The sequence below is a fragment of the Cetorhinus maximus genome, chromosome 19 (assembly GCF_964194155.1).
Source record: "Cetorhinus maximus chromosome 19, sCetMax3.hap1.1, whole genome shotgun sequence".
Lineage (NCBI taxonomy): Eukaryota > Metazoa > Chordata > Chondrichthyes > Lamniformes > Cetorhinidae > Cetorhinus > Cetorhinus maximus.
The window spans coordinates 94,326,109-94,346,540 of NC_135897.1; the positions used below are offsets into that span (position 1 = coordinate 94,326,109).

Consider the following 20,432-nt stretch of genomic DNA (forward strand, 5'->3'; position numbering starts at 1 on the left):
TTTGACAAGGTACCACTGGGAGACTTGTAAAAGGCAAATTCACATGGCATGCAGGGTAATTTAATAAGGTGGATTCTAAATGGGCTCAGTTGTAGATGACAGAATGTGATGACAGAAGGACGCTTTAGTGACTGGAAGCTAGTGTCCAGTGGCGTACCACAGGGATCTCTGCTGGATCAGCTATTATTTGTCATATATATAAACGACATAAATGACTTTGTGGGGGGTAGAATTGGTAAGTTTGCCGATGACACAAAGATTGGCCGCGTGTTTAATGGTGAGGTTGAGTGTTCTGGGCTACAGGAAGATATAGATGGGTTGGTCAAATGGGCAGATAAGTGGCAGATAGAATTTAAACCTGAAAAGTGTGCTATGATGCACTTGGAAGGAGTAATTGACAAGGAATGATTCAGTGAACGGCATGCCACTAGGAAGTTCTGAGGAACAAAGGGACTTGCGTGTGTGTTCATAGATCACTGAAGGCGGAGGGGCATGTTAGTGGGGTGGCGAAAAATGCATATGGCACACTTCCCTTTATCACGCGAGGCATCGATTACAAAAGTCGGGACGTGATGTTAGAGTTGTGTAGAAGTTGGTGAGGCCACAGCTGGAGTACTGTGTGCAGTTCTGGTCGCCACATTCTAGGAAGAATGTGATTGCGCTGGAGCGTATGCAGAGGTGATTCACCAAGACGTTGCCTGGGATGAAACATTTAAGTTATGAAGAGAGGTTGCGTAGACTTGGGTTGTTTGCGCTGGAGCAGAGAAGACTGAGGGGCGTCATTATCCACTATACAATATTCTGAGGGGCATGGACAGTGTAGATAGAGAGCAGTTGTTCCCCTTAGTTGAAGGGACACAAGGAGACATAAGTTCAAGGGGAGTGGCAGTAGGTTTAGGGGGGATGTGAGGAAAAACGTTTTTACCCAGAGGGTGATGACAGTCTGGAATGCACTGCCTGGGGTGGGGTGGTGGAGGCGCGTTACCTCACATCCTTTAAAAAGTACCTGGATGAGCACTTGGCAAGTCATAACATTCAAGGCAATGCGCCATGTGCTGGTAAATGGGATTAGTTAGGTTGGACTGGTTTTTCTCAAGTGTCGGTGCAGTCTCGATGGGCCGAAGGGCACTCATTGATTCTGTGATTCTGTGATTAGCCAATGGGTTTCAAAATGGGAATTATGTCTTTCAAAGCTTAATGCCTATAAAAGCTTCCCACCACCGATCGGCTTGCAATTGTCAGTTTCACCGTACTTGCTTTTTGGGGGAATTTGCAGTCCTTCAGTCACCTGGTAGCAATCCCAGAATTCTACTGTGACTATTTCACCCCATATTTCCTTCGATAACCGAGGAAACATTCCGACCATGAGCATTCATACATTCATTTGCACCACAGGAGGAGGCCATTCGGTCCATCAGTCAACAGCTGCTCCCCTGGGATCAATCCTGTCACTTCCAATTCCTGAATCGATCCCTGCATTCCTGCAGGTTCATTTCCTTCAAGTGACCATCCGATTGAAATCATTGACTGTTTCTGCTTCCACCACCTTCGTTTGTAGCGAGTTCCAGGTCATTATTATACTCTGGCTAACTGAAGTACTTTTTGCACTTCCCCCACACTGCCGCCCCCGTCCCCCCACCCTCCCTCTCCCCCCAGCCCCCAGCCACCGGTTCCCCAAAATATTTGATATGTGTTGCTTACACCTTGTACCATCAACCAATGTCACAATTGTATGCACCACTGCCAAATCTCCCTTCAATCTCCGTTGGTCCAAGACGAAGAACGTCAGCTTTTTCAAGATAAAGTTTTAGCTAAAAACCCCTATCACTGGATCAATTCTGCAACAACCCCGCCTCGTTGTCTCAAGCGACTTCACACATTTTTTCTAAAGTGCAGTGCCCAGAAGTGGAGGCAATACTCTATTTAAGGTCTAATTAAGGATTTGTAAATGTGCAACATAGCTTCAATGCTTTTGTGCTTAACGCCCCTCTTTATGAAGCAGAGGGTCCCACAAGCTGTGCTAACCATTCTCTCAACATATCTTGCCATCTGCAAAAATCGTTGCACATGAACTCCAGGTCCCACTCTCCCTGTCCCGCATTAGATTTGTTCCATTAGGACCATAATCTCTCCCTTATCCCTTCCACCAAAATTCACCACCTCACACTGCTCTTTATTAAATTCCATCTGACAGTTATCTACCCATTCTGCTGGCCTATCTCTGTCCTGTTACAGACCATTAATATCCTCCTAAAAGTATGACATTCCTCCAAGTTTGTTATCACAGGCAAATTTTCCATTATTTCCCGGCATTCCAATATCCAAGTCATTAATGTATCGCAAAAAATCATTGGTGATGACAATGACTATTTCTATATCTAGCTTTTAATGTGTATGTGCTAAAAAAAAGCTAACGATTCTTTTTCTTTTATTTTTTTCCTTACTTATGCTCATGGGCATTGCTTGCAAGGCCAGCATTTACTGACGATCTTTAATCGCTTTTTTGAAGGTGGCTTTGAGCCGCTCCATTCCTGGTGATGTAGGCACACCGACAGATCTGTTAGGGAAGATATTCCAGGATTTTGGCCAAGTGACAGTAATGGAACCCCAGTACATTAATAGTGAGTAATTGTGAGGATACGGTTTGTCCTCTTCGTGTGTGTGTGTGTGTCCGTGCAAACAGTACATACAGGTACAATTTACCACAAGGCCGTGTAGATGCCAATGTTGTAGGTGTACTGGAATAGCTTGCCTAGGGGCATGCTTTCGTCTGGTGCAAATGTCATCAACATTACAAGTGGATGATATCAGAGCCAAATACATTTGCATCGTTGGTCGTTATTTTATGCTCACATTCTCTCTTTGCCTCTCCTGTTTCCTTTTTAGATATTACTAGCAATGTTTGTATTCAGCTTCGTTCTCTACTTCCTTATGAACCTTAGGATTGCCACAAACATCATTTTATGTTTAATTTTAATCTTTATATATTCAATCGAGTGAGCTCCAGTTATTGATGTCTTAACTTTTCACTTCGTGGGATTCTGTCGTATAAGTATAAGAACTAGCATTCGTGTTAAGACCTGTCGTTGCTGTGTACGCATTTTTTATTTGTTCATGGGATGTGGGTGGCGCTGGCTGGGCCAGCATTTATTGCCCACCCCTAATTGAGAGGCTGGAGACCAACTAAGGATGGCAGATTTCCTTGTCTAAAAGACATTAGTGAATCGACAAATGATTAATGGTCATCAGACTTTTAATTACAGATTTTTTATTAAATTTGAATTCCAAAATCTGCCGCAGTGGAATTCCAACCCGGGTCCCCAGAGCGTTCCTTTAGGTATCTGGATTACCAGTACAGTGGCAATAACACTATGCAGCCACCACCTCCCACAGACTAATATACCTTTCTTTAATAATTGTGTGGAGCTGGGCCAGATTCTTTTTCAGATCACAGCAGCAAGTACTCATACGGTTAAGTGCATAAATGTTTGATTATATCTTGTCCTTCTCCGTAACTGTTCTAATTCTGACGATGCTAAGTTCACTTTTCCCAAAATGCACTGCCAGGGTATCTTGCTGCGGAGCATAACTCCATTCCTCAGATCCTTGATCTATTACTACTTCGTTCCTCGTTGGAATGCTAACACACTGAACGGGATGGTTCTCCAGGACACATTTCTGAAATTCAATCTATTCTTTACACTTTACACTCTAACTATTCCAGTCTGAATTAAGATAATAGTGATCCCAGCACCCCCACCCGCGAACACTCCCCACCTCGCCGCCTCCACCGCCCCCCCCCCCCCCCCAGCCCCCGCCCCCTAGCCCCCATTACCACTGCTCTCTAGCTCTTGCACTTCTATTCTAGCTAGCAGTAATCTTGCTCCTCTATCTCATTTCCATTATTTGGTGCCCTATATAGTTTATTCCAGGAGGGCAATGGGCCCCCATTTTCTTACTTCTAAATAATTAGACCTTACCTTTGTTTTCACAACTAAATTACCCTTCCCCTGTGATGCAATCGTGCATTTGATCGACTTAACCACCCGAACATCATTTTTACCTCTATATTTTATTTTCCTGAAAAGGTTGTAGACATAATATTAAGTTCCAGGCCTCGCCTCTTTCAAGCAGGCCTCTGATATAGCATCTCTATAATCGCTCAATATGGATAGTTTACTTATAGGTTACCCACATTATTGAGCATGTTCAGTGAATTTATTACATTCACTCTAAACATTACTATTTAGCTCTATGTTTCAATTCTTTCGAATTCCTCCTACTTCTGAAGCATTCTAAAACAGTGTCATTATTCTCGCCCGAATAATTGTGCATCTCCTTTCCCCTCTCTAAAATGTAATCCTATTGCCCACTCATCTGCTAAATTAGTTTAACGTCTTCAGGTCCAACCAGACATGAGTCACACCAGTGCTCAGGCCTTACCAGCCAAATTAAATAGGCCCCTCCTGCTCCAGATATGTACCCAGCGCCCCGGCGCCATTATACAACATTTGTGCAGCCGCTTGTTAACCTGTATTATCTCATTCATTTTATGCTCCTAAATGGGCGGAACTAGGAATCATTTAGAGAATGCAACCTTTGAGCTCGTGTATTTTTAATTTCCTTCCTAGCTCCTGAAAATTTAATTGTAAGACGTCTACCATTTCCTTTCTTATGTCATTTTGTGTCAGATGGTTCACTTCTTATGATTATGCTGCATCCAGCACCCTAAATCACAGCTTCAGAGGAAGCCTGCACTGCCTGTCTCTTCCTACAATCCCGAAGGACCAGGCACACAGATCTTTCTAACTCTCCAGAGCTGCTGGGTGAACACTTGTTGAAACATGACGGCCCCAATTTTCAGACTCCCCATGCGAGGCAGTGACCTAATACGCTCTTCAAACTCGAAACCCTGAGTTTTAGGTCGAGCAAGTGGATTCACTCCCCGAATCTATAGTAATCCAGGACAGCCGAGTGTCCTGAAGATTCCACAATATACAAGAATCGCAGTCAAAGTATCTCAGTTGTCAAATTAAATTGCTTAAAGTTAACTTTAAGTCTAATTGTCTATTCCGACACTTAGATACGTTAAAATAGTGTTTTACTCTTGATTCATTTTTTTTGCAAAGCTGCAGTTAGAAACCCAGCTGTGAGCCTGGAAATTCCCGTTTGTTTATGAGTCGTGTTGCCGACCTTTACCCAATTAGCCGAACTGTTTGTGTAACTGTTGCCACGAGCAACTGCTTATCTGAATATCTTTGTTTGAAGGCTGACACACAATCGAACACTGAGATCTTTCAGAAGCGATGCCTGCAGTAGCAATACAAGGTCGAGTGAGCAGACGCTGGCTGCAGAGCAGTGGGCTGCATTACCGTGCAAAGTGTTATCTCATTTATGTCTTGACTTTCAGTAACAGCGCAGCTAAAAAAATAAGATTTTACCAACTACTGAATAAAAACCGCAAAGAGTCTAAATTCACATGAAAAAACTTTAAAGCCATAAACAGTATTTAATTCTGTCAAACACTGGGATCAAATGATGATCCTGCCTATACAAAACAGTCCATATGTATATTGAGCCTTTAAGGTAGAAAGAAGAGCCAAAGGCTCCTCAGACCACTCTGAAAAAATGACAGCATGCGCAATACAGAGGCTTTGGTCAGATTATTTGACATAGCTGCTAGAATGGGTCTGCTGCAGGTGGTGAGGTAACCAACAACAAGAAAAACCTATTTTCCCTCTTTCTCACCAATCTATCTCACGCAAAACGCTGTGCACATGACAGTGCTGGTAGAAGTGACCACCGCACAGCCCTTGTTGACATGAGGTCTCTGCTGCACATTGATGAGAAGTTGCATCGTGCAGTTTGGCACTACCACTTTGTTCAATGGCAAAGATTTGGAACAGATCTCGAACTCAAAATTGAGCATGCATGAGGCCTTGTTTGTCATACGCAGCAACAGAATTGTACAGGAACAGAGGCACAGGGGTAGGGTATTCAGGACAGCTCCAACATTCAATGAGATCATGGCTGAACACCTACTTCAATGTCACTTTAACGAATTATTTACATATCCCTGACGTCATTAGTCTCCAGAATTCTATTGATTTCTCTCTTGAACTTAATCAATGATTGAGCTTCCATGCACCGTGAGATAGTGAATTGCAAGGATTCACTACCCTCTGAGTGAAGAAAATCCTCCTCATCTCAATCTTAAATGGCCTGCCCTTTATCATGAGATTCTGTCCCCTGGTTTTAGACTCACCGGCCAGGAGAAACATTGTATCTACATCCACACTGCCATGCCCCGGTAAGAATTTTGTAAGTTTCAATGAGGTCACACCTCATTCTTAAAATCTCTAGGGAATACAGACCCAGTCTACTCAATGTCTCTTCAAAGGACAATCTTGGTACTCCAGGGATTAATCTGGTGAGCTTCCATTGTACTCCATCTATGGCAAATATATATTTCCTTAGATAAGGGGGCAAAACTGTACACAATATTCCTGGAGGGGATTCACAAAGGCTCAGTAGAACAGCAGCAAGAGATCTTTGCTCTTGTACTCAAATCCCCTTGCGATGAAGCCCAACATATCATTTGCCTTCCTAATTGCTTGCTGCACCGGTATGCTAACTTTTAGAGACTAGTGAACGAGGACACCAGTTCCCGTTGAACACCTGCACTCCCAAACTCTCACGATTTAAGAAATATTCAACATCACTGTTTTTTTTGCTATGAAAATGAATGATGTCACACTTATTTGCATTATGTTCCATGTACCATATTCTAACCTATTCCCTCAGCCTGTCCAAGTCTCCTTGCATCTTCCTCAAAGCTTACATTCCCTCATAGTTTGGTGTAACCACATGGTGTATCGAACCCCACTCTGTAACCTCATGGTCCAGCATATCCCCCACTCTAACATTACCATGAAGCCGATGAATGATCTGTGGTTCAATGAAGAGTGAAGGAGGACTAGCACCAGGCATGCCTAAAATGAGCTGTCAACCTAGTGAAGCTACAACACAGCATAACCTGCATACCTAACAGGGGAGGCAGCGCGTGGTAGATCAGCCAGAGAGCAGGCCATTCTAGGTCTAGTGATAAGCAACACGACAGGATTCATTAATGACTTCAGCTGTTTCATCAATGATCTTCCTTTGATCATCAGGTCAGAAGTGGGGATGTTTGCTGATGATTGCACAATGTTCAGCACTATTCGCGACTCCTCAGGCACTGAAGTAGCCCATGCTCAAATGCACAAGACCTGGGCAACATCCAAGCTTGGGCTGATAAGTGGCAAGTAACATTCTCGCCACACAAATGCCAGGCAATAAGCCATCTACAACAAGATAGAATCTAACCATCGCCTCTAGGCATTCAATGACATGATCATCAGTGAATGCCACACTATCAACATCCTGGGTTTACCATTGACCGGAAACGGAACAGAACTAGCCATATAAATACTGTGGCAACGAGCAGGTCAGAGGCTAGGAATCCTGCGGCGAGTAGTCCACCTGCTGACTCCACAAAACCTGTCTACCATCTGCAAGGCAGCTAGAGAGGGAAGCAAGTATCACACAGTCAAATGCGAAGCTCCTCTTTATTTTTACAAATTGTCTTGCTGTTCTGGAATTCTTCAAATTTCATCTTTTTTTTAAATATGTTCTAGGCCTGGTGGTGCATTGCTCTTAATTACCGTTGTTAGCAAAGAAATATTTAGTCATAATTTGCGTCTCAAATCAACAATGTTCTCGAATTTTGAACAAGACGTATCATTAGTTTATTAAGTATAAAGCGCCAAATTTACACATTTCCGTTAGCTCCTCCTCAATGCCACCATGTTTAATTTATATAATTACATAAATGTTTAAATACAGCTTGATTAAAATAATTTGCTTCACATTCCTTATCAATAATTTTTGGTTACTAACTCAACTCAACAAACTCTGTTTCCGCACATCTCCTTTAGTTTCTTATCTCAGCTCAAGTTGTATGCTTGATGCGTAGGTCTGCCATTCCACGAACTGAAATTTTAAGGATAAATTTGTTGTTCCTTCAGTGTCGCTCTGTAAAGACTTGCACCTCTGTAAACTGCAATTGAAAAGGTTGATGTAAAGGCGGATGTTTTCCTCATTCAAGCTTCTTATCCTGGATATGTCGGAAGTTCACCAAAAAACTCAGATGTATTAGAAATGTGTTGATTTAAGGAAAGAATTATTATAAGAATTCCCCCTTTGTCGGTATTCAGATTTTTTAACTGATTGCCAAGACAAAAAGTTAAATATCTACAGTGTGCAACTGAATATCACACAATATGCTCAGTACAAAGGTTCATACCCCATTTATCGGTCCATTCATCAATCTATGTTATAGCTCTCTGCGTTTATTATGGCAAATCCATGTAGATCGTCCCAATGCCGATGAATCATCAGCCTCATCACTTTCATGCAAAGTTGAATCTAATGACCACGAATAAATTTATAGTCAAATGTAATTCATCGAGGCACACACGCGCAATAGCAAGGACAGGAAAACTTCCAGTTGTGTATGAATAAGCATTTCCGAAGCAAATGACCAAGGCATGAAATTGTAATGTCCAAGATAATACCAAAATAAAGGCAAATCCCAACTAAATCGATTACGGATTTCAATTATGGGACTGACACCAAAGAATGTTCTAACTTATCATTCAAATCACTGCAAAGGTTTAACTGTTTCATTTCAACAAATTGTCATTCCTCAGTATTGCTAAATGGGCTGAATTCAATTTTCGATTTTCACTATTACAACTTGTTTCAAATCAATGTACAAAACCTAATTATCACATGCAGGAGAGTGTGAAACCAACTCCTGGTGAGCAACTCAATCGGTGGTAGTCCTCATTACTCCATCTCAAATGATTGAACATCATCATATTCTCTTCTGGATTCAGCATCACATGATGAAAATGAACCTAAAAAGGACAACAGGCATATTAAGCTGATTTTGCTCCAAGTAGACCCCAAAATAATGAGTGCAGTTTTCAGTGAAATTGTTTGAGAATCTATTGCGTTGCTATTATGATCCTTGGACAGACCCCAGGTCATACGGGTAGGTTCAGCTAGAGATAAATAACGCTGTGTGCAAAGTGGATAAGTTGTGATATTCAAGATGCTTACCAAGTGAATAATGCCACCAAATTCCAAAGGTTTGGAACAAACAAAAATTAACCTTACTACAGGTTCAGAAAGATAAAATAATTTACAATACCTAGCTAATACTTGAACATTCAGGGTAACTATAAGGCACATGTGAATTAACAGGCAATACATGCTCGAACACACTGCATGACAAAATAAATGACAGATGTGGCCAAAACTGATTCCATGGAATTCCCAACACCCCAGCCAGTTAGGCACTACATTGTGAGCCATCCAACCTCACTGAAACTTCGTCTTTCTCATGAGAGCATCCAATTACCACACTAAAAGATTGTGCCTTTGTGTAATCTCGAAAAACCTTTCCCAGTCGGCTGGCCCACCTCACAGGGTTTCAGTCTCGACTTCCGAGAACCCTTTCCCCTAGATCTCCGATTACACTCAAGATACACTTCAAAGCACAACATCAGATCTTCAGCCCCGCCAAGATCAGTAGCACTGCTCCAAAGGGGTACCTTTCCCCAACGGCCCACAGCACAGATTCACCAACTTTTGGCTGCCTTTGTGGATCTTCCGGGCTTCTCTAGAGCACAATTCACTTAAAGCCTGCTAACTGCAGCCCGTTCTTCAAATTTGTGTGATCTCTCCGCACTCTCCTTTTTAACTTAACGGGACCTATTGCTGTCCCTTGAGTTTTAGACCTTGCCCTGGACATCTGACCTGCCCTTGCGGGCCTTCTTTCTTCCTTTTGCCGAGGTGCGCATGGCCTCGTAAACAGCGCGTATAATCAGCAAATTGCGCATAGCCGGCACGCTTCCAGCCAGCGCATGTGTGAAAGGCCCACGGGAATCATTGGGAATCGGAATTCCCGCCCTCCAAACTGAGCAATCTAAGTACAGGTTTCATCATAACATTCAATCCATGTCATCATTCTTAATATCCATTCATCTATCGCTCACTAGACAAAGGGTTGAAATTACTTCAACTGAAAGCCCTATTCCCTATTTAATGTTGACCCCACTAAAACGCATGAAAAACCTCAGATTGAAGATTCTTTATGGCTGATCATGGGTTTAATTTATGAGAAAATGCATATTTTGCAATGTCATTATGCAAAATTCACTATTTTTGTATTTCTGATTGCCACTGCTTTAACGATGAGTGCTGCTTAATGGCTCACACTGTAAAAGACAAGCAAAAGGCGCTTGACCTCTTCAACACCACGTACAAGCGGCTTAGCTTATCCTTAAACATCACCAAGATGGAGGTCCCTCACCACCCTTCATTGGGCCAGTTGAGCATCCCCGGCTCCATTGACACAGGTGGGGTGATTCTGGAGTATTTGCGCTGCTTCCCTTATCTCGGCAGCCAACTCACTCAAGGGGCTTGTATCGATGAGGAAGTCCAATGCCAAATCAAATGTGCCAGCGCTACCTTCTTTAAGCTGCGCCAACATGTCGTTGACATCAAGGACCTTTGGAATTCAACAGAGATTCTGGTTTATAAGGCAATTGGGTTAACCACCCTCCTCCACTGCAGCAAAACATGGACTGTCTACCGATGCTACATTAAGGACCTCCAGATCTCCATCAGCGGTGTTTGCGTGGAATACTTGATCAAATGGGAGGGCCGCTGGACTAACGTGAGCGTCCTCAATGAAGCTGAGTCTACCAGCATTGAAGCCCTGCTCTTGTGGAACCAAATACGATGGATGAGTCTTTGCATCTGAATGCCCCAAAACCACCTCCATCAGCAAATTCTCTTCTCTCAGCTCTCAATTGGCCAATGCTCAAAAGGTGGCCAAAGGAAAATGTATAAGGATGTGCTCAAGGTCGCCTTAAAGCACGGAGGCATTTACACCACTGGCTGGGAGGAGAATGCTTTCGATCGCTTTGCATGGCACCACCTGATCCATCAAGGCGCAAGCCGCTTGGAGGCTCAGCTCCTGCACATTGAGGTGGAATGGCGGCGGCAGTGGAAGGAGAAGGAAACCAAGCCGGGGCTGCGATTTCCACTCCCCTGTGCAACAACGTGCCCCCATTTTGGAAGAAGTTGTGGATCCAGAATGGGCTCCTCAGCTATCTGAAGTCTCACAAAGCCTGACAGACACCATCCTCGATTCTGAGAGACAGCCGATGACGGCCAATCCTGCAATTTCTCTAAGGTGCAGTTGTAAAGCTTTAATTCGTATTGAGCACAGGTGCAGGACTTCTTTATTAAGCCAACCTTTATGTGTTCCCTGTCACTTCTAACAGCCGAGTACAAGTGTAATCGGAGTTTTGACCTTACATGGACACAGTGTTGTAGCTCTATTGTTTATTCTTTGGTAAACGTCTGGATGGTGTTCACAAATCCTTTTAGCTACACAAACTGTTAAGTAACGATTATTTAGTCTGGGAGTAGCCAATTACCTAGAAGTGAATTTAGAGGCCTCCCATCACAGTGCATACAGGGATCGATTAACATTTTTTTCTCCTGACTGCTTGTGGTCACAAATAAAGGTTGCAACAATCCTCTAACGAGGCAATCGATGGACGTCAGTTGGAAGGAGCTGGTCAGAATTAACATATACATTTTGCATTGAGTTTGTGTTAATAAAATGACTCCGCACAAAAAACCAGTCTATTGATAGATTATTGTGTGTTTTTAAAGTAAGCCCATCTACGAGGGTGTTGGCTTATTTTATCTGCTTCTGAATCGCGAGGTGGGGAAGAGACGGCATTTGACAGAGTCTCAGATTGGCCTACCTTGCATATTTACATCTTCACATTCATGTAAATCGCTGCCTGTACAATATTCCAACTTGTCAAGTGAACTGTTCGAGTGGAAATCTATAAATGAAACACATTCCAATCTTAAAATGCAAATCTCATTTAAATTTAAACGTTCAATTTAAACGAAGGTTCAAAATAATTACCTGGGCCTGTACCAATCTCCTGAATGTCAACCTCTTCATAAACAGGGTCAGTTAATCCAGCGTTAAAATATTGTCTGTTTCGGTTCCCTGTAATAACAAGAACTCAGAAACATAGAAACAGAAAATAAGAGCAGGAGTAGGTCATTCGGCCCCTCGACCCTGCTCTGCGGTTCAATGTGATTATGGCTGATCCTCTATTTCAACGCTATACACCTGCGCTCTCCCCTGTCCCTTAACGTCTTTAGACTCCAGAAATCTATCGATTTCCTTCTTCAATATATTCACTAACTTGGCTCCCAGAGTCTTCTGTGGTAGAGAATTCCACAGGTTCACCACCCTCTGAGAGAAGAAGTAGTGGCCTACCCCGCATCGGGGTATTATAGATACCGAATGTTGTAGAGGAGCAACCATCAAATGTTGCATATTTATATCTCATTCCCCCTTTCCGTTTCGATCTCTCCTTCTTGCTTTCTAGAAACTACCCATTATCAGAATTCCTCTGGCCCTGAAGAGCACTGAACACTCATATATATGCTTTGGCAGCAAGAGCAGCTCTGATGCTAGGAATCCTGTGAAGGGTAACTCGCCTACTGACTCACCAAAGGCTATCCACCATCTACAAGGCACAAGTCAGGTGTGTGATGGAATACTCCGCACTTGTCTGGATGAGTGCAGCACCCAAAATACTCAAGGAGCTTGACACCGTCTTGTCTATATATAATCGTCTTGGCAATCAAGTGTCTTTGTTTCAGGGGACGCCATCGTCGCATTTCAACCACTTTCGATCCGCCATGAAAGAACAAATTAATCAATACAATTTTTTCGGTGCAGCTCCAGGTTTTGCCTAGATTCAAATGTTCTGGAAATTCCAAGGCAAGAGTTTGAGTGGGGGGCATAACATTGAGGATCTTCTTCAATTTTCTTTGCAATTGATCGAAATTTAACATGTCTCGCACGCTAAGAAGAAATAAATCATTCCTTTAATATTGCTGAGAATCGGAGCTCTCTCTGAATGCCAGTATCAATGATTTCTGTAAGCAGGAGTTAGATTGATTTGACTTGTTCGCCCACAGAGCAGACCTGTGCAACATTATGCATTCTCAGTTATATATTTCTAAGTGTATTGTGCTTTCCGCAAATTCCCAGCCGATTCCAAAAATCTAAACGCTCATGAGAACATGACAAAATCATAGGAAGCCAAGAAGGAGGCGGTTCAGTCCCTCGTGTGTGTCGTCCAAAAACCAGCTATAAAGCTGAATCCTACTTCCCAGCACTGGGTCCAAATTTTGTAGGTTGTGACATTTCAAGTGCATATCTCAATACTTTTTAAATGCCCCTACCACACTTTCAGAACAACCCAAACGCGACGCCCACGACTCTCTGCGCGAAAAGCCTTCACCTCAAATTCACTCTAATCCTTCTACTAATTATTTATTTTATACCCTTGGCTATTGACTTCCGAGATAAACGAAAGTGGACCCTTTACCCACTCTACCTCCGCCCCTCCTTAACATATATACGTCAACCTAATCTCTTTTACGCCTCCTCTATTCCAAAGTAAACAACCCCATCCTATCCAATCTCTCCTGCAAACTAAAATTCTCCAGTCCGGGAAAATCCACATATGTCCCCTTCTAATCTAGTGCGATCACATCCTTCCTGTAATACGGTCGGCAAAACTACAAATGACCTGTAAGAACTGCAGAACATTAACATGAGCAGGAATAGGGCTCGCCATTTATGGTCCAGAACTCATAATTCTTCATTAACCAACCTTTCTGGGAGCTTCTCCGCAATTCCGCCGCAAAAGCAATTGATACAGCAACGAAAAGGGTAACAAAAATGCAAGGGATCATGAAAACGGAGAGTGTCTGCAGTTTGAAAGGTGCTGTGTACTGTCGATGGCCTGTAAGCAAAAGCATTACACATTAACACTGTCAAAATCTCCCCCTCACGTTTCATTCACTCGCGGATACAGCCTCTTGATCGAAGTGAAACATTTATGGGTTCCACTGGGCAATAAACACATTACCTGACAGGAGCTCTGTTATTTCTTTACGGTATTATTAATTTAAGTAACAATTTTTTTTTCAGCTCAGCTAAGGAATTCAATCTGAATCTCGCACTCTCTGCCTTGTCACAGTCTTCGATCTCAAACTGGCATTAACCATTAATTTCATTGGTTGTGTAGAAACGTTTCAGTTCTGCACAGCCATTGGACTGTGGCACAAATGGGAAAATAATGTAAAATATCAGTGCCAATAATATGAAGGAAGAAAAGTATATACAAGTTTAATGACGAAACCAAGTTAGTTGCCAAAGCACAAATTGCAGATGGTGTCAGAAAGTTGGAAATCGTCATTCACAGATTAACTGAATGATCAGAGCTGTGGGAAATGGAGCTCGAAACATTGCATTCAATCACGGAATGTGTGCATCGCTGGCTTGGCCAGCATTTATTGCCCATTGCTAATTGCTTTGGGGCCTCGATATTTACAATCTATATAAATGACTGGGCTGAAGGCATATAGAGAAATCTATCTATGTTTGCTGATGATACCAAAATAGATGGGAAGGTAAGCTGTGGGCAGGACAGAGAGGCTGCAAAGAGATAGAGGGTATCCATAGGTTAGAAGAGTTGGTTACAATATTGCAGATGTAATATAATGTAGGGAAGTGTGAAGTTAGTCACTTTGCTCGTCAGAATATAGAAGCAGAATATGTTTCAAAAGGTAAGAAACTTGTAAGTGTGGAAGTTCAGAGAGACTTGGGTGTGCCTATACAACAAACATAGAAAGTTAGCATGCAGTAGCATTAAACAATTAGGAACACAAAAGGAATTATTGACTTTACTGCAAGGGGAATGAAGTACAGTAATTAAAAAGTCTTACTACAGTTGTACAGGGTTTTGGTGAGCCCACATCTGCAATACTCTGTGCAGTTTTTTGTTTCCATGTTTAATAAAGTATAAACTTGCATTGGCGCGGTGCGGTTAAATTCCACTACATGGTCCATGGAATAAAGGGTTAGTCCTATGTTGCGAGTCTGAGTAATTTAGGCTTATATTTTCTGGAGTTTAAAAAAATGAGAGGTGGTTTCATTGAACCCTTCAAAATGCTGAAGGGGTTTGACAGGATGGAAGCTGAGAGATTGTTTCTGCTGGTTGGGGAATCAAAAACACGGGGGCACAGTCTCAGGATAAGGGGCCGATCATTTCGGACAGAAATGAGAAAAAATTGCTCTACTGAAAGGTTGCGAATCATTAGAATTCTCTACTCCAGGGGGTTGTGGATGCTTCGTCGATGAATACATTTAAGGCTAAGGTAGATTGATTTTGGTTCTGTCATGGAATTGAGGGATATGGGAAAGAGTGAGCATTTGTAGTTGAAGCCAAGATCAGCCAGGATCATACTGAATGGTGGAGCAAGCTCAATTTGTGGTGTGGTCTTCTCCTGCTCCAGACGTGTTCTTTTGAGAAAGTGTTGATGAGCTGCCTTCTTGAACCACTGCAACCTCTATGGTGCATTCACCCTGATCACACCTGTTGAGCTCAGCTTTTTTGTCCATGTTTGGCAAAAAGCTGTAATGAGGTTAGGAGCTGAGTGGCCCTGGCAGAACACAAACTCAGCGTCAGTGATGAATGTGGGGAAGATGAGGTGATAAACATTGGACTTATGCTTAATAGATCAGAGTATTTACTTAATGATGAGAAGGAAGGAGCTGTGCTGAAAAAGTGTTTTAGTATCCAAGTACAAGAATCACTTTAAACCAGAGGGCAGCACCAAAAGGTGATGAGACGTAGCCCAGATCTGAAGAGCTGCATAGGCTACTCATCTTGTTCTGATCGTGCCGGGGGAGTGGGAGCGCAATGAGGGTGAATTATAGCAAATTTACACGTTTTACATGTGCAGTCAGATCTAGATTTCCTTCAACAGGTGACGCCATCGGAGAAGAATCGCACTTTCAGAAGGTTAAGGCTTTCAATATTTTTTTTTAAATGTCGCCTACAAGATTGGCGTGGTTACAAAACTAAACATGTCTTTAAAAAAAAACTAAAAACTAACAGGCGTTCAAGCGTTGTTCCCGTAAGGCGCTGTCCACTGCGGATTATAATCAGGGCACCTTGCTCTTATATAGCGCATTTAACGTAGGGTAAACGCCCCAGCGGCAATTCGCATTAACATTCGCAGAGAACATTTGGCACAGAACCACATATAGAGATATTAGGGCAGATGACAAAATGCTTCAGCAAACAGGTAGACTTTAAGGGGTAATTTAAGAGAGGATAGAGAGGTAAAGCGGTGGAGGTGGTTAGGAATGGAATTCCCGAGCCTAGCTCCCAAGCGGTAGAAGACACGAATGGAACGGAGAAACCATTACATTCAGTGTTACGCAAACGTCCAGAAATGGAGAATTCTATAGGGCTCTACGGCAAAACATGGACACAGTGATAAGTTGGGGTGAGGCCATGGGGGGATTTGAAGGCAAGGTTAAGTATTGTAACTTCAAAGTTCAATTTAAAACCGCGTACCAGAACATATCACATTGACGTCTTCTTTATGTTCACAGTCATGATCGCCCATTGCTGAAAATTGGCAGTCCCACAGGAAGCGCTCACTCCCCTTGCACTTAACGTCGTCCATCCAAATTGTGCCGTTTGCTGGGCCGATTAACATCTCTCCCGGGGTCCACACTGGGTCACCACAGTTTAGTTGTCTACAGACGACAGCGGCATCGTGCATATCCCAGGAATCACCGCAAACCGTTCCCCATGTACCACTGAAGAAAATTTCAACTCTTCCGGAGCAATTGTTGAATCCTGCAGCCAGCCGCAACTCTGCAGTAAAATATAGCATCTGAGAACTGAGCACGTTAACTTGCAATTGGGTACAATTCATTTATTTGACCCAGAACTGAATTCCAACCCACTGGACGACTGTTGGACGACACTCATGTTAAAGACCCTGGGATTCGCACTGGCCCAGGAAACTCTGATGGGATACATAAAGCTAAACTAATTGCCCAAAATGTATAACGCAAGTGAACTTTTCACTCTCGTGATTAACGATGTTTAATAGGATGACTGAAGAACTTAGGAATGTAGCCAAATTTATTGAAACTCATTTTACTGACAAGCAGTTGAAATCCTGACAGATTTCGAAGAGCACTTGTTACACTTGTCATGTTGTGCCAGAATACAGAATAGAAAATTCGAATGGCCCCCGACAGAGGGCAATTGGCCGAATTCCAGTGTTGAATGCAGGGTTGATGCAATCTTTCGGAAAACTGGCTCTATGCTGGACGGATCTGATTCATGACCATCCCGTTCCAAACAGTGTGTCCAGGGAGCGATGCCTTCAACATTTGTCACTGGTTAGCAATAGCGCCTACGAAGTGTTCAATGATATCTTACTATGGCTACTCTCAAAATCACTGATCTTGTCAATGATGGAATCTGCTGCCGTAGAGACAATCCGGGGATCCGCTGCCCTTAAAGTTGTCAAGTGCACTTGCTACTCTACTTAAAATGATTGGTGTGTTAATAGACAGAATGTAAATATCTACATATGGTTTTTAATATTATATACACAAAGGAAAACATCAGAATCATATCCCACGATCATTATTAAGATCGTTATCAATAATTACCGACACGGCCTGAAAGTGGTCCCACATATATTTTCTTCGTATTTGCCTCATGGTGAATTTTCATTGGATTAATTTCTGGAAAAAAAATCCATTACTTCAAAAACAACGTATTTATTTAGCGCTTTCAGCGTCATGAATCGCTTCACGGTAGCATTAGAAAGCAATGTATGACATGAGGATACAGAAGGGGATATTAGGTCAGATGACCAACAGCATGTTCAACGAGCCAGGTTTTAAGGAACCTCATACAACTGGAACGCTAGGTAGGGAAAGGGAGAGGTGCAGAGGGAGAATTACAGAGGTTGGGGCTTGGGCAGCGGACAATATGTCTAATGGTGGATTAATTATGGGCGGGAACGCGCAAGAGCCCCGAATCAGAGAATATCAGGTTTATCGGAGAGTTGCGGGGTTGGAGGTGTTTACAGGGATAGGGAGAAATAAACCCCTGGAGGGACTTGAAAATAAGGATGAGAATTTGAAACTCAAGATTTTGCATGATCAGCAGTCAGTGTTGGTCATCGAGCACAGTGTGATAGGTGAAAGGGATTTAGCGCGAGTTAAGTCAGGAGCTTTGAAACATTGAAACATCGATGAAACATTCCAAGAGAAATTAGTTCCATTTGTAGTAGATACCTGAGCAAATGACTCCTACATCCTCCCGGTGGTCACAATTATGTTCACCCCATGGTGAAGATGGACATTGCCATAACACTGAATCGTGCAAACGACAGTTCACATCATCAAGCCAGATGTTTCCAATACCCCTTCCAAATGTGACACTGCTTTCCACAGATCGGGCCGATCCGCAGCTGAGCTGCTTACAAACGACTTCTGCACCCACCATTCCAAACGAATCACCACAAACACTCCCCCAGGTAGCGTTATACAAAACCTCAACTCTGCCCTGGCAGGGACTCGGTCCATCCTGCAGCCTTACAGCCCTGTGCTCTGCAAAACAAAATTGAAATGTATTCTTCTCATCACTTCAGTCCTAAGGCAGTAAATGTAGGAAACGTCGATCAGGCTTTCTGCTTTGAAACGACGTTAACGTTATGAGCTTGCTTATCACAGAGCACCCAGAAGGCAAACTATTCCAAAGGAAGGAATTTAAGAGATACTCCACTGTTTCTTACAGGCTTATTCTACATTAATCTGTTTTATGAGTAGACCAAAGGACGTGCTTATTGGTTACCGAAATCAGTGAGATCTTAATTGTCAATCTGAATGATTACCATGGTTACAAGTCAATGGCTCCAACCCTAAATTTGTTAAAAATTTCTCTTCAACAAGTAAAAAAGTGCGAGTGTTTGGCAGTGCATCTCACCCGAGCAGATAACTCCAGCATCTTCTTTATGATTGCATTCGCTCTGAGCCCTTGGGCCCGCCGGACATTCCCACAAAACAGAATCATTTGCTGTGCACTTCAGATTATGTAGCCAGATAGGCCCTGCTCCTGGGCCAAACCAACCGGAAACCGTTGCATTTAGAGCCTGTCCACACTTCAGCTGGTCACATACAACACGGGCGTCTGCTAAATCCCAGGAATCATCACACACAGTCCCCCAGGTTCCGTTGTAGTAAAGCTCCACCCTTCCGTCACAGCGACTTCCACCATCTGCCAGTCTTACCTGAATATGATCTGCAGGACAGAAATGTTAACATTAACAGTGCTTTGTCCATGAAAGTGTTCCTAAACGTTAGAAATCGATTCATTCCCAACTGTGTCTAACTAGTATACTTACAATTATTTGTTTATCACTTTGCTGGCAACGTTTTGTGCAATAAGATTGTCAATTGCAGCCTCCTCAAATGCAAATGCTACAGTGACAGAAATTGTCACATGATATAAAATAAAAATGAAAAAGAATAACGACGGATAATTTAAATATACAGATCTGAATTCTGTCTGAATCTGATTGATGGGAATTCTGAAAGCTATAAAATCTAGTCTCGGCACATGGCCATCACTGGAAATGTTTTTTCTTGTCCACCCATCTAATGGTAGTGATATAATTGACTGGATTTGTAGATTAATGCAGAAGGCAAACAACTTGGCGTAGGACTAACCTACTGGCCAGACTCATTCGCATCGCAAGTCTCCTTCCCTAAATGACATTAGCGACCTAGTTGGGTACAGTTAAAGTGAAAACTCTTGCTTCCACTGAGTACTCGCTATATCTAAACTTGCCAAGCTGTATGTTTAGCCTGTCCCCAGTGGTTTGGCTGTGCCATTTTGGCTCCTTCCGTTGTTCAGCCAGTTCAACTGAGGAGTATCTCTGTACCAATCAACTACATTTTTTTTGTAAATTACATAAGGAGGGATGCACTGCATTGGAAGTGGTTCAGAGAATGTTCACAAGGTGGATTTCTGAGATGCAGGAGTTGTCATGTGTGGAAAGGTTGAGCAGCTTGGACCTATACACTTTTGAGTTTAGGAAGTTGATGACTGATTTTTTTCAAACATGTAAAATTCCAAGGGAGCTTGACAGAGAAGGTACTTAGAGGCCGCTCCCTCTCGTGGGGACATCTAGAACTAAGGGTCACTATTTAAAAACAAGGTGTCGCCTATTTAAGGCCGAGATGGGGTCGTCGGTCCTTCGAATTCACTTCGCCAGATAAAACGACGGAGGTTGAGTCATTGAATTTCCAAAAGGCAAGTTAAACAGATTTTTGATTGGCAAATGAATCAACGGCTATTATGGGCAGGAAGGGAAGTGGAGTT

At 42.7% G+C, this 20,432-nt stretch overlaps 1 protein-coding gene across 1 annotated transcript; it reads right to left on the reverse strand.

The window, feature by feature from the left end:
• Positions 1–8,889: 8,889 nt before the first annotated feature.
• On the reverse strand, positions 8,890–19,800 carry LOC144694118 (antigen WC1.1-like). Its single transcript, XM_078564476.1, has 7 exons — positions 19,782–19,800; positions 19,035–19,349; positions 18,344–18,658; positions 13,836–13,967; positions 12,062–12,148; positions 11,892–11,975; positions 8,890–8,960 (listed from the first exon to the last, which is right to left on the reverse strand). The coding sequence occupies exons 1-7, from the start codon at positions 19,798–19,800 to the stop codon at positions 8,890–8,892; spliced, it is 1,023 nt and encodes a 340-aa protein (XP_078420602.1).
• Positions 19,801–20,432: the final 632 nt, after the last annotated feature.

Coding starts and splice junctions, on each gene's coding strand:
- LOC144694118 (XM_078564476.1), bottom strand. Junction 18,659..19,034: donor TGCTGGAGTTATCTGCTCGG/GTGAGATGCACT, acceptor TTTGTTTTGCAG/AGCACAGGGCTGTAAGGCTG. Junction 11,976..12,061: donor GGAGATTGGTACAGGCCCAG/GTAATTATTTTG, acceptor TTTCATTTATAG/ATTTCCACTCGAACAGTTCA.